This window comes from Odontesthes bonariensis, chromosome 5 (assembly GCF_027942865.1).
Source record: "Odontesthes bonariensis isolate fOdoBon6 chromosome 5, fOdoBon6.hap1, whole genome shotgun sequence".
NCBI lineage: Eukaryota > Metazoa > Chordata > Actinopteri > Atheriniformes > Atherinopsidae > Odontesthes > Odontesthes bonariensis.
This window is the reverse complement of record NC_134510.1, coordinates 6,252,042-6,266,470: the sequence shown is the minus strand read 5'-3', so window position 1 is coordinate 6,266,470 and position 14,429 is coordinate 6,252,042. Positions and strand designations below refer to the sequence as shown.

General features: G+C 40.6%; 1 protein-coding gene across 2 annotated transcripts in view; it reads left to right on the top strand.

Moving 5' to 3' along the window:
* cep192 (centrosomal protein 192) overlaps positions 1-14,429 on the top strand; it is a 55,981-nt gene that overhangs the window by 30,596 nt on the left and 10,956 nt on the right. For both annotated transcript variants that reach the window (XM_075464695.1, XM_075464694.1), the window contains exons 34-46: positions 338-511; positions 971-1,061; positions 1,280-1,459; positions 1,608-1,868; positions 6,364-6,485; positions 6,758-6,867; positions 7,131-7,293; positions 8,148-8,238; positions 8,368-8,446; positions 9,337-9,460; positions 9,758-9,863; positions 10,068-10,296; positions 10,560-10,636. In XM_075464695.1, coding sequence (XP_075320810.1) covers positions 338-511; positions 971-1,061; positions 1,280-1,459; positions 1,608-1,868; positions 6,364-6,485; positions 6,758-6,867; positions 7,131-7,293; positions 8,148-8,238; positions 8,368-8,446; positions 9,337-9,460; positions 9,758-9,863; positions 10,068-10,296; positions 10,560-10,636 — 1,807 coding nt within the window. The remainder of the gene's footprint in view (positions 1-337; positions 512-970; positions 1,062-1,279; positions 1,460-1,607; positions 1,869-6,363; positions 6,486-6,757; positions 6,868-7,130; positions 7,294-8,147; positions 8,239-8,367; positions 8,447-9,336; positions 9,461-9,757; positions 9,864-10,067; positions 10,297-10,559; positions 10,637-14,429) is intronic.

Sequence of the window (14,429 nt, the reverse complement as noted above, 5' to 3'; positions counted from 1 at the left end):
TATATATATATTTTTTTTTCTTTTCTTTTTTTTTTTTTCTCATCACCTTGTTGTAAGGTGTTAAGGATTTTCATTTTCTAGGACAGGTGTACGTAGAGAAGACCAAATGCATAGAAAAATCTGTTTTTGTCAAAATAATGTGTACACAGGAACTAATACTAAAAGTATTGGCAGAATAGATAATTGTCTTAAGTAGATTTATATTGACTGAGCTTCTTTTTTGGATGAACAGGTACATGGGCCACGTTTCGTACCGCTGAGTATATCAGAATATGTGTAGGTAATGTTGGTTTGGATATACACTAAACTTACTCTTATTAATCTTCCCATCTGACAGTCTCCTCACCATCTTGGTGCTACCATCAGGACCTCAGTATGAAGTAACATTGAGAGGAGAAGTGGTAGACTCTAGGAAACCTGTCTACGGCCCTCAACTGACCGGTGACGTCCCACCAATTCTCTCTAATAAGCAGTTTGTGGCCTGGGGAGGGGTCACCCTAGGACGAGCTGTGTAGGCAACTTTTCTGCTTTTCATTCATTTAACTGCTGCTTGGTTACAGAAACAACTCTTTCTAGGTATCAATTATTCATTGGAAAGTAATCAATAAAAAAACTCAAGGCACAGTGTTCCATTTTATTCTATTAAGGCTTGTATAATGTTATTCATGAGAGGGGACTGTGCTTCTACAGGGAGTTCAGTCTTCAGAAGCTATTTCAACATAATGCACAATTTATTTGTTGTCACTTAATAAAAGTAAATAGTGGCACAACAGAAAGAAAGTTGAATCAACATAGTTTTTATAAATTTGAACCAGGTTCAAGTTTAACTTGACTATTCTACAGAAAGACTTCAGTAGAATTACTTCTAATTTCAAAATGATGAGACATTTTTTTTAGCAAGGATTTTGGTTTTACACATAACTTTTATACAGTAACTACTATGGCTACTAACCAACAACATTGTTTTTAGCCAACAGAAGCTGGTGCTAAGGAACAACTCGACCAATGCCACACAGCAACTGCGCTTGCTTATTCGTGGTCAGGACCAGGACTGTTTTCAGGTACATAGTATGATTACTGAATGTTGTATCGTTTCAACATGTTAAAATAAATCGCATCACAAGGAAAAAAACAAAGATTGTCATTTTATTTGATTGTTTTTAAAAAAAATGTTTTATTTATTTTATTTTTATCAAGGTGATTGTACAAATAAATGCATCAATGGAATTAAGAATGCTTGAGTTCAGTAGTTAACCTAATATTGACTCTTGTTTCTCAGCTTCAGAGTATGTTTAGCCTTGAAGAACGTCTTACTCGACATGGAGAACTGTCCATTCGTCCCAGAGAGGATGTGACGGTCCATTTGCTCTTTGCTCCCACAAGAGTGGCTTGCATGTTGGCTAAGCTAGAGATCAAACAGTCTGGGGTCTGGGCTTCACAACCAGGAGTCAAATTCACTGTGAGGATTTTGCTAATTATTATCTGAATAGATTTAGTTTGAACTTTTTTGTCTTTTCTTTTTTTCAACCATCTCTTAGTTATGCTGTCTAATTTTCTACAGGTCTTAAGCTATAGTTTGATTCAGTCCTTTAATTTCCCATTCTCAGATTCCACTTTCTGGCTATGGTGGGACCAGCAACATCATCTTAGAGGACCAAAGGAAACGGGCAGATGGCTATGTGGCAACACTGACCGATGTTGCTGTTGGTCGTGTCAGCAAAGTGTGTCTGTGTGTGAGGAACACTGGCTCCAGAGTGGCTTTCATCAAAGCTGTGGCCTTCTCAGATGTACCATCCCGGTCATTTATGGAGTCCACAGTCATGAGCCTGGCCCCTTCACAGTTTGTACTGAAGGAAAGGACACAAGAGGTAAGAGGCTGGCTGCTGCTGATGTTTGTCTTGTTAGTTCAGAAAAAATACCAAGCTATGTCCAAGTGTGACACAAGAAATGAGAAATAGAAACTCAAAGAGAAACTATAGCAGTTACGTTGATGTAGTTTCTCAGTCATTCAGGTCATAGGAATCCTGACAGCTTGAGTAAGGACACCTGGACTTGACTTTACTTGGTTGTTGAAGACATTTCACCTCATCTGAAAGGCTTCTTCAGTTGAAAAACTAGTTGGTGGGGAGTATTGTGAGTAGCTGAATGACCGTTCAGTTGTCTTTGACGCAACTGACGAATATGGGTCGCAAGTCATTTTCACCCGCGAGTTGTTTACCTGCCTGACCAAGCATGTTTCGGTCACGAGATACAATGTTTGAATGGATGTGAGATGGGGGTGGGCATTCGATTACATTTTCTTAATCGATTGTCAGGAGAATTCAAATACATTATTTAATTATACTTTTTATATATTAAAAATGTAATAAAGATCTCATCGAGGAAAAACACTGTATTTTGTATTTTAATTGCAAGAAGAACAACTCTTGTGGCAGTTAAACTGACATTCAGTGGTTAAACTTGAAGATGTGCGCTCCCGTGCTGTAAAGCACAGGAGCCTGCAGCTGCGAGCCGGCGCTCTTAAACACCATTGACCCTCGTTTGTTCCAAAATAATAATAATTACAAAAATCATGTTAGTGGGGGTACTTGGAATGGGATGGGGGCTGTTAGAGCAATAACGAAGCTGTTTAAGAGCTGTAACACTTTTTATTTACATTATTAACTATTTACATTAACAACCAGTAGGTGTCGCAATTCAATGTTATCAATGCTGTCTTTTAATGTCTGAGCCTGGCAAAGCATTATTACTTCGGTTTAAAAAAATATATATATTTTTTTTTTTTTGGGAACGTTGGCAAGGCGGCAGTGCGAGTTTGCTAAGGTGGCCGCCTTAACTATAATGCGCTGCGGGAAACACTGCACTTTCCACCAGTCTGTCGGGGTGCAATCCAGGGAGTTCTGCTTTGATGTCTGTCTCGCATTGAGTGGTATAGTGCTCCCCAAGGAGTTGTACAATAGAAGAGACCTGGGACTAGGACTCCAGTGTTCTCCAGACACAGCCTCGTCTCCCGTAGCCTGTGGGATAGACGCCCTACTGGTCTCCACTGCCTCTCCCAGTTCAACCAGTTTTGCATTAGCAGACACTCTCTGTGTTGGTATAAGAAAGCCCAGCTGCTTGTGACAAGGGTCCAGCATTGATGAGATCATGGGGGCGGATGACACAAACTCATCAGACTGAACCTGTATAAATACGATGGGGGGGGGGGGTCAATTATCAGAAAAAATACCAAATCTAAATAGGCAACACAACACAGATAAGAGGCAAGTATGCAGATAGATAGGCCTACTCCAATTGGCTATTTATTATGTAAATCGCGTAAACTAAGATAAAGTTTAGCTTACATTCATTCGCTTCTTGAGGGAAGACTGCACTTTTGTCTTGAATTCGATGATTCTGGGCCCGTCTCCTCTGCGCATGTGGTGGATATTGATGAGGCTGAAGGTGACGGGATAAGTGTTTGAAATGGAGACGTCTTTCTCTGCAGACATAACTGTGGTGGCACATTTAAGTGCTGACAGCACAGGTTGTGTGTCCTCCATCAGCTGCCAGTACTCATCTTTCAACTCCAGGATCCTGGCATCTTGAAGCTTGGTCACAGTTCGGTCTGACAGCACAGCAACAACAGCCCACCGCTGCTCCACTAGCCGATCAAACATGTTGCACACAGTGTGCTGCAGTGCTGTGATTAAAGTGGCTAACAAGTTTACTAGCCGCTGATATTGCCTGATGTAGATACAGTGTTAACAGCAACAATATTGGCTGCGTTGTCATGAACACATGCAACAACATCAAGTCCCTACCTACTGTTCTACAGCTTCATTCATTTTCTAAGCGAGTTGGTCAGCCATACTGGGGGACAGAATTTGTCACCTGGCAGGCTTTCTGTGAGCATGACCGCTGAGTTCATTAGCCAGTCATCACTGATGCAATGGCAGGTGATGGTGATGTAGCTCTCAGCTGTTAAAGCGGTCCAGCAGTCTGGTTAGTGTAACAGTCCTTTTTTTTTTTTTTTTTTTTTTTTTTTTCCAAATAAACAGCTACTTCTTCTGTTGTTTGTAGTGAGTTTCTACCAGTCTGGTGATGGTACGTCGTGACAGAATGTGATATGCTGGTTAAAATAAATTCAACAGATCTCGAAAACCTTTGCCCTCAACAATACTTAAGGGCAGCATATCCATTTCAATGAACTTGCAGATCCCTTGGGTAATTTTCTCTGTTCGTTGTGTACTGCAGCTCCACTGTGTCCGTGCTATCACCGAGTCGATGCTAGGTTGAGACTGGGATGCACTGCCACCGACATTAACCAGGGTCAGATGCACGTTGTCCAAGTGGTACATCATAAGTAATTTTTGTAAAACAAAACTCTAATCGAAGTCGAATATTCCCAGTGGGTGGTAAAATGTTTAATTACTGGCACACAGTGAAATTTGTTGCATTGCTTCAAGACAACCAGCATTTTATCTTTTTTTTTAAAAAACTTTTTTTTTTTAAATAAGATGAATAAATAAAAATAACGTGAACGACGAAATTCTTAACGATCAATTGTCAATTCGTCCATTAATCTACCCACTCCTAATGTGAGACCACCTGGAGAGGAGAGTTGAGACTGCACAGAAGGTTCTGGGAAGGTGGTACCTTAGACCAGGGGTTCCCAAACCTTTCCATGCCAAGGCCCCCCAAACAGTATTAGCATCTGGCCGGGGACCCCCTTTGCAAACCACAGACAATGCTACAAAATATGTAAAGAAACATCAACTTTTAGAACGTATTTTCTTTCTTTTCTTCACGCACAGTAGCTCCCTGTGTGAATGCAGCCTGACTAAATGCTCTTCTTTACGTCTGAAGAAGTCGACCGTTTTTTCTGACTCTGCCAGATGTTTTTGTATCAAGTGACGCTGAAGTTTCGAAGGTTTTGAACGCTCATTTGAGGGGGTCTCCAGACAGAGGACGCATTTCGGGCAATCGTGGCCGTTTTTCTATATGGCTGTAAAGCCAAACTTAATATATGCTGCCTCATACTTTTTGATTTTAGTCGGCCAGTTCTTTCAGTCTCTTCCAAGTCAAAAATCTGTCCATTTTGGCTAGCTACCTACTTGCTAGCTTGAGGAGCAGGGCAGCTTCAGAACAGGCGCAAACCGCCAGTTCTACGATGTTTTGACTGGCAGCCAATCAGAAAGACAAGCATGGCAAATAACATTTCGATATGATATATTATTATAAATTGTATTTTACAATACTGATTTAAAAAAAAAAAAAAAAAAAAAAGTGACCAATTTTTATAATGTTTAAAAAAATTAATTAATTTTTTTTTTTTTTTTTTTTTTGCATTTTTTTTCTTATCTTCACTCCAATTTTCTGAGGCCCCCCTGGCGGCCCCCACTTTGAAAACCACTGCCTTAGACCACTTCCTCTATTCAGAGATGCTTTTTCTAGTTTAACTTGAATTGCTTCTTTAACTCCTCTCAAACAATCGGTCCTCTTTCTCCAAGATGTGTACGTTGCCGTCCTCAAAAGGTAAACTGCTGAGGGTTGATCTGATGAGCTGGCTGTTCTATGTGCTTGCAAAGTGGTACGGTAGTTTAGTTTCCCCCTCTATAAAGTTCTTTGCACACCTTACTACACTGCATATATGATGCCACTCAGTTTGTGTTTGGGTGTTTTGTCTTTTGGTTGTGCCAGTGTCTGTCTGAGCATGTTGTTGGCTTTTAAATACACAAGAATGTCATTATGAAAAGATCCAAGTTTCTTAGATACTCCTGCCACATATGGAATTACAATATGCTTGCGCTATTTTCTCTTTGTGTTGTTTGGTCCAGATTTCTTGGCTGATTTGATTTAAAAACCTAGTTAGACTATTCACAGGTTTGAAGTGGTTTCTTGAAGTGTTGGTATTCATTTTGTTGTAGCAAGGCTTCTGTCTGTAGAAACATTAATTGAACTTGAAATGGGTGGTGGAGAGGCCGAGAACCAGAATGCCACAGAACTGGTCAGAGTGAAGCTTTTCCTGTTGTATAAAGGGTCATCTTACTGCAGCCATTTTCTGATGGTCTCCATAGCTTCTGATACTGGTGTACATGTGAACAGGGAGGTGACATCGAAGAACACATTGGTTTCACTTGCGGTCAGTTTCATATACCAAACTGTGATGTTTGGCAGGAAACATGCCACATCATATACCAGAGGAGCTAAGATTGAGGTGAGGTATTAGACCGATCATTAGCAGCATCAACTAGGTCACCCACAACGTTGCCTTAGCGGGTATTTGCGTATCCTGAGAACTGCCATGTTCCCCCTGAGCCCCTTTATTCTCATTGGTTCATGTCTTTCACATGACCCTGTTATTGAAATCTTTATTCTCAGGTGATCACTGTCTTAATGAAGTCCACCCAAAGAGAGCAGAGTCTGTGTCATTCAACTAATAACCTGCTGGCTACAATCTGTCTGTTTTGTGGAGATGAAGTCTCCAGGCAGCAATACAGGAGGTGAGACCTTGCAACATTTTTTAGCTTAGGTTTGTAGTTGATCTAATTTGTATTACACTAATGATTAAATATTAAAGTTGGTAGTTTGAAGTTACCAAGTCTGGGAGTTAGTTGTGGGTTATTGATAATTAAATCTGAATAGCCATCTGGAAATGCTGTCAAAAAAATCTTTTATTTATTTTTTAAATGACTTGGTAGCTCTGATTAATTCAGGAATAGTACAAAATAGTAATTTGATAAATGTTTGTCTAAGTTCTTGTTTATTCTTTCAGATTGCTTGAAACCAAACCAGAAGCCGTGCGAAAGGCCCTGTCTGAGAACAGTCTGCTAAAAAACATAGAGTTCAACGAAAAGTTCCTAGGAGAAGAAGGTGTTAAAGAAAGTAAGATGCCAATATCATGCCGCTCAAAATGTCCTTTAACTTTAAAACTCTTTATTTTGTGGTAAGTAATCTGCAGTGTTTCCACATTTCATTTTGCTGTTCTGTTTCTTAATTGTTAATGAATTCAAAGGCCAGCAGTTACTGTAGCTGCTGATTTATGCAGATTTGATGACCTGTATTTAGCTCAATAAAAAGTTGCCCTTGTCAGATATGCAACATTTTCCATTAATCTGAGTCTGACCAAATATGTCACTTATCTGTAGCCTATGACCTACCCCAGCGTCCTAATGAGGCCCACATCTTCTACAGCAACATGAGTAGGGTGGTGGTATCGTTACTGGGAAGTACAAAGAGCTCAGATTGTGAAGAGAATGAGCAAACTAAACTGCTGCAGCACTCTACCATGCCCAGCTTGGAGTCAGAGAGGTAATGTCACCGATATCGGATATCATTAACCTGCTGTAATACACAAGGAGCAGTTCCAATTTCAAAGTAGCTTTGTAAACAAATGTGTTTCTCAATGAGTACCATTTGGGCAATGTATCAGCTTTTTAATTTAAATTTTAGATATCCCATTTATTTTACTTGTTAATATTACTGTACCGCTGTAGAGTTTCTAAGTGGAAAGGACTACTCTTATTATTTACATGTTCGACTGCTCTGCTTTGTGTAGCTGGAGAGGAAAACCTGGAAGGGTTCTAATTTGATTTAAATAAGTGCTCATGAAATCATATGCATGGTACTGATTCAGCACTGATTTATTTAGCCCAATTTGTGTAAAATGCCTGTATATATTGTATACTGGGGTAGCTGTAGATGGGGTAACCAATTAAAGGCTTGTGGTTTGATTCTCTGCTTCCCCAGACCACGTATCTAAGTGTCCTTGGACAAGACATTCAACCACCACTTTACCTGTAACACTGACCTGTGTGTAAAATCACCTTGAGTGGTCAACTAGACTAAAAAACCATCATATAAGAACTGTTTATTTTCCATTTTACCACTTAAATTGCTTTTCTGCCTAGAAATATCAGAATATGAATTTGGGTTAATTTAGCCATGCCCTGTTCTCACCATGTTTATACATTACTGTAGTATATTGTTTTCACTGAAACAAAATCTCTCCATCCAGCTTATTGCAAAGAACTGATTTAGATTTTTTATTTTTTTTTTTCTTATGGTTTTCTGCTGTGTTGGTCTGGCTCAAGTATTGTTTTGTTTTTTTTGTTTTTGTAATGCAATTTCATACAAAATACAGTTTAATGTTGTGCAATTCTTAGTGGTTTGCTGAATGGCAATATGTCTCTGGATGTGCTGCCAGTCAAGGATTCCCAGGGTTCAGCATTGAGACTTGCAGACCCTTCCTCAAAGGTACTTAAAGCTGTTCTTAACAAGTGTTTATTATCTTTGTACTTTTTTAAACTGGACAAGAAGACCTTTGTTTCACTCTTTCATATGGAAAAAAATGTGTAGATTTGGAATTATTCATCCCTTCCCCAGGCTTCAGAACACCTGCACACACAGTCTGAGTCCTGGATCATCCACCCACAGCAACTTGTTCTTGCAGCTCCCATCATCAGTGAGTCTTGTCGAGATTGTGGAAATGTCATGAGCAGTGTTGGTCAAGTTACTTGGTAATAGTGATGGAAAAGTAATCAGTAACTAAGAAAGTAATCCATTTACTTTACTGATTTATTTATTTTCAAAAGTAATTAGTAGTTACTTTAATGACTTTACTTCATTACTTTTCAAAAAACATGATGCACAACCTGAGTACACTATAAAGCAATAGAGTTTTCAGCCTAATCCTATTCTTTCTGCATATTCCATCATATAGAATTGAATCAAATGAAACGGTCTCTTTTTCAAAACACCTGTCGCTCTTAAGTCCATTTTCACCTGCTTAGCAGGAGAGGGGCCATCAGAGGTTTGCCCTGTGGAATTGGATGTGGTAGACGCAGCGGTCATTTCAGTGGGGGGGATCCGGGGGTTTCTCAATGAGTTTCTCAGATTTGAGGTGGAATTTTTAGCTGTAGATAAGAAAATTTCTTCCCAAGCAGCGTGTACAGCGGATGCTAATGTTTTTGTCCCTTTTTATTGAGTCAAACTCAAAGTAATGTCGGTACTTCCAAGCATTAAACGCTGCATGGTCCTGCTCTCTCCCACGGTCCATGCCATCTCTTGTTGATCTACACACGCACTGACGTCACACCGCTCATACGTGATTGTCATGAGACCCTCTCGCAAACGAAATCACGGTTTAGTAACGCAGCCTGCTTGTGGGAAAGTAACCGTAATCCAATTACTGTTTTTGCAATTGTAATCCCTTACTTTGCTTGTTACTTGAAAATACTAATCAGATTACAGTAACGCGTTACTTCTAACGCGTTACTGCCCATCACTGGACATGAGTGGATTTAATTTTGATTGTAGTTGATGAAACAACTGCTGATTGTGTTTTGTCTTTAGATGGTCCATCCACCACCAGCCAGGTTCAGATCCGAAACAATACTAACAGAAAGCTGAACTTTGATCTGTCCTGGCCTGCTCACTGCCTTACCATCACACCACAGCATGGACTTATCGAGCCTCAGTAAGAATATCCTTTGTGTGGTTGCTAAGAGAAAACAAAAAAAATCTGGAAAATGTACATACCTATGAAAATTGCAACAAGTTTAAACAGATATTTAATGTGTTGTTTTGTACAGAGACTGAATTGGCCCATCATTTAGTCTAATAAGTTATTTATTTTAGATAAAATACTTGCTACAGTCTTAACTGTCATTATAGCTTCTCCTGATACACATGAACAAATAAGCCAAATCATGTGACTGTATATGTGACAAATTTTTCCACCTGTGTCTTATTTCTTGATTATTTGTTAACCAAGGTGCCACCTGCAAATTTTGATAAGCCCCAACCCCTCACTAGCTAACAAGTCTGCTCTGCTGCCATGGAGTGGACAGATATATGTCCAGTGTGCTGGTCAACAGAAGGTAAAGAACATTCATCTTTTGTCATCTAAATTTGCAAAAAACTTTTTAAATGTTTCAAAAGAAAATGCAAAATAGGCAAATTTTAAATTCAGTTTGAAACAAAGGAAGTAGAGCTATTCAGGAGACACTGTACATCCCTGTAAGCAAAATGCTGTCTGTAGTTTTTGAATATAATCAAGTCTGTGCGCTGTGATACTGGTTCAGTTCATCAAGGTCCAAATACGTCGGGACTTGGCTCTGGATATATCTGCAACTCCAGGAGATGCAACTCTGTCAGCCCTGCCTGTTGAGGCTGCTACTCCTGTGTTACCTGTGGCCAGGCTCAGTTCAAAGCCCTTGCTAACCCCACAGATCCCACAGACGCCTCAGGCCTTGGTGGAAATCGGCAACAAGGCCATCATCTTCCCTACCACTCATGCAGGGGAGACATCAGGTATAAAGTTGTCTAACCACTGGAGTGAAGTTGCATTGTCTTTTTAACGTTAAAACTCTACGTTAATAAAGTACTCATGTTTGAACACAAGAATTGAAATTCATAGATTGATTTTTATAGAAATTAATGCTGAATGTAGATAAATGTATGTAGGATACAAATTTAAAAAAGATGAGCGGTGTACTCTGCATTGGTGCTAGGTGTGTGTGTGTGTGTGTGTGTGTGTGTATTACTGTGGGAGACTCAAGTCTCCTGTACTTCAGAGGCCCAGCTGGAGGTCCAGAATGGGGAAGTGGAAGTGAGGTGGTACTTGTCGTCATTCGCTCCTCCATATGTAAAGGTGAGTTGTTGTTTTTTTCTCTCTCTGAGTTTTATTGTGTTTTCCTCTTTAATATAATGTTCTTTGGAACAGATGCTTTTTTACTTTTCAATTAAGTTTTTCTTGACTTGTTCACACTCATGATCACCAGAGGCCACAGCATGGCAGGTGTTGTTTTCACTCTGCAAGTGTATGACCTGTCTGAGACCCCAAGTAAATGCTGAGTTATACTCAGTGGTTAATTTGAGCCGGCACCTCTTCATTTTGACCACCCTGTGTTCTGGCACCTATTTGGGCAGATCCGGTACCTCTCTCAAAAAAAAAAAAAAATGGTTAAAATGAAATAAAATATGCAGATATAAATTTACAGAACAAATCCCAAGAATTTCATGTTGTTTATTAAGATTAAGATTTGAAAGAGTTGGAGATCTGTGTTGACGCACAGAAAAGCTGGGCCAACAAACAAAGTGCTTTCACTTTTGAAATTCGCCACATCGAGGAGCACGTTAGCCTAGCAAGCCAGACCCGTGACGCTGGATAGCAGTGTGGGCGGGATAAACGGTTGTCTGTCAAGTTGACTCTGCACTCAACGCCACGCAATAGGATGGCGCAACAACCAATCAGAGCGATGAAGAAGGATTACAGAGTCAGTGCGACGGACCAATGGCGCAAAACTCCGAAAATGTCCTACAAAAAAAAAAAACTTAAGTGCACTTATCTGTTCGTCTCGCAAAGAAAACTGTATATCTAAATTTTCTAGAGTCGCTGCCAAAGCCAAATCGAAAGACTGTTTGCTGGGCGCAGCCACTGTTTACCTCTCTCTGGAACTACACACTGAAACGTCGCACCTCTGTCGTCACTAGGTAGCGCGGCCTCCGACCCCGCTCCTCACGATTTGATTGGCCTGATTAAGTTTCGATTTGCAGCCTCGCAAAACGACCACAAGTGACTAGACTAGCCCCGGAGCAAATTCAGTTTGCGGTCGCTAGTTCTCAAATGAACTTGATTTGTACTCCCAACTGTAGCTCTTTGCCCACATCCACCATGTCATCTTTACTCTTCTTAAATCTTGTTGGATCCCCCTGGCTAAATTCAATCCAGTCCCGTACGTGAGGTCCTGGGTGGCCAAAGGACACAGAACTGCCACAGACACACGCATTAAAAGCAGAAAACAAGAGGTAAAGGACAATCCGGACATGCTCGTGATGTGGGATGTTTTAAACAACTAAATATGGTGAGCAAACATACTGTCTATTAATAGGCCGCCGTGCCAATCTTTGAATAATAAATATTTTTTTTATACGTTAGACCTGTTGAGAAATTAATTGCTGGCTGTATACTGAAGTCCCACCTGTGGTGATGTGGGCATTTGACTATGTTTTGCGTACTAGCCTAAAATAATTATAAATTATTGTCATAACATTTATACCATGGATATTATTTGAAATTGAGGCTTGTAAGTCCCACAGCGTTTCAAGTGGACATTTTCATGTTGTTTTCAGCACCTTTTCTGTATACGTTCCGGGACCTGTACGCGTCTCGTCATCCCTGAGCTGTATGTACTTTGCGTTCCGGCACCTTATGATTTACAAATTAAGCACTGGTTATACTTCTTTTAACTGCCCTTGCGTCTTGCACTTGTGTTAATGGCGCGAGACGTTTATGCTTCATTTAGCTTTGTCGGCGCTTGTGCTGCGTGGCGATTCACCGCCAGGACAGTAGGTGGAGCAGCGGGTTTTTTCAGTGACAAGCCTACTACGATGAAAGGAAATTCACCCCCAGGACCTCTTCGGCAAGTCTCTCTTCGAGTGGATTCATCATAGACATAATATATTCTATATATTATGTCTATGGGATTCATGCTTCTTCTTCTTCTTCTTCTTCTTCTTCTTCTTCTTCTTCTTCTTCGCTTTCTACCTTAGCGTTTGAAAACAGCTGTCTTTTATTAGGGGATGGAACCGGAAGATGAACACGCCGCCGGATGTGATGTAGATAGTGGCTTGTGTTCGCATCCAGAGTGGCTACTCTATAGCTCTGCTCGCGTCTTGCGTGAAGTTTAGAAAATTGAGGTGACACACGCAAGGGGGGGCTTGCAACCGCGCAAGGGCTTGCGTTGCGTCTTGCGTTACCGACTATAAACCAGGCTTAAAGGCTGAGTTATACTTCTTTTAACTGCCCTTGCGCTTGCTTCTTGCGCTTGTGTTAATGGCTCGAGACGTTTAAGGCCGAGTTATACTTCTTTTAACTGCCGTTGCGCTTGCTTCTTGCGCTTGTGTTAATGGCTCGAGACGTTTAAGGCCGAGTTATACTTCTTTTAACTGCCCTTGCGCTTGCTTCTTGCGCTTGTGTTAATGGCTCGAGACGTTTATGCTTCATTTAGCTTTGTCGGCGGTTGCGTGTGCTGCTTGGCAATTCACCGCCAGGACAGTAGGTGGAGTAGCGGGTTTTTTCAATGACAAGCCTACTACGATTAAAGGAAATTCACCGCCAGGACCTCTTCGGCAAGTCTCTCTTCGAGTGGATTCATCATAGACATAATATATTATATATATGTTATGTCTATGGGATTCATGCTTCTTCTTCGCTTTCTACCTTGGCGTTTGAAAAAAGCTGTGTTTTTTTTTTTTTAGTTTTTTTTTTTTTAAACTTTATTAGTAATTCAACAAAATAACAGTTTAAAAATGTGAGCATAACGCCAAAAAGAAGATAGCCAGGGGGAGCATAGGAATAATAATAAGAAGAAGATGACCTTCATAATGCACTTACAAAAAGACAAAAAACAGCGGTCTTTTATTAGGGGATGAAACCGGAAGATGAACACGCCGCCGGATGTGATGTAGATAGTGGCTTGTGCTCGCGTCCAGAGTGGCTACTCAATAGCTCTGCTCGCGTCTTGTCTTGCGTGAAGTTTAGAAAATTGAGGTGACACGTACGCAAGGGGGGGCTTGCAACCGCGCAAGGGCTTGCGTTTCTTCTTGCGTCTTGCTTTGAGTCTTGCGTTACCGACTATAAACCAGGCTTCAGACTCACAGAAGCAGTACCACTAAATTACAGTAAATTGTATCTCAGCAATTTTAGTTATTTTTCAACTGTGCAATTGTTTTCCTAGTCTGTCCTCTAGGAGGGAAAATAGGCTATTCATTACCATTATAAAACTGGCAAATTCTTATTAGCAGAAAACCCTGCCTTTTTATTTTATGGTATGATGTTGGCTAAAATATTCCCAACACTCCTCTTAAGTTTACTAACACGCATGTTAACACAACAGGCAGTATTTCCATATACTTGGGTGAGATGAAATGGCAAACGACCTTCACGTCACAAAGGAATTATTTTTTTCTCTTAACAGTGAAATTAGTAAGTAAATTTCCGTTGGGGTTTGAAGTGTGCAGCCAAACATAGGTCTAGAAAATATGCATTTTTGTATGATTAACGCATTGGATGCAATTACAGCAGGGATAACAATGATTAACTTTACATTTCATACTCGTACCACGTACATTGTATAGTATATGTACAAAGCACTGGAGTTTGAAAGGAGGGGAGAGCGACGTCTGCCCACCCTATTTGGGGCCTCAGTGTGGCTCTTCTGCAGCCTGTGCCTCTTTATGTTTCCCTGGTCCACCACAGCTAGCCTTTGTCTGCTGTTGCAAGCCGGGCTCCCCCCACAGTCAAACTTGAATATTCACTGTACCATAGAATTCCAGCAGCTAACTGTGGTTTCAGCTGACTTGACATTGGGGGGCCTGTGGAGGCCGGATTTCCACACCATGTCCTTGACCTCCCTGTTCTCTGCATTTCAGGTTCACATTGA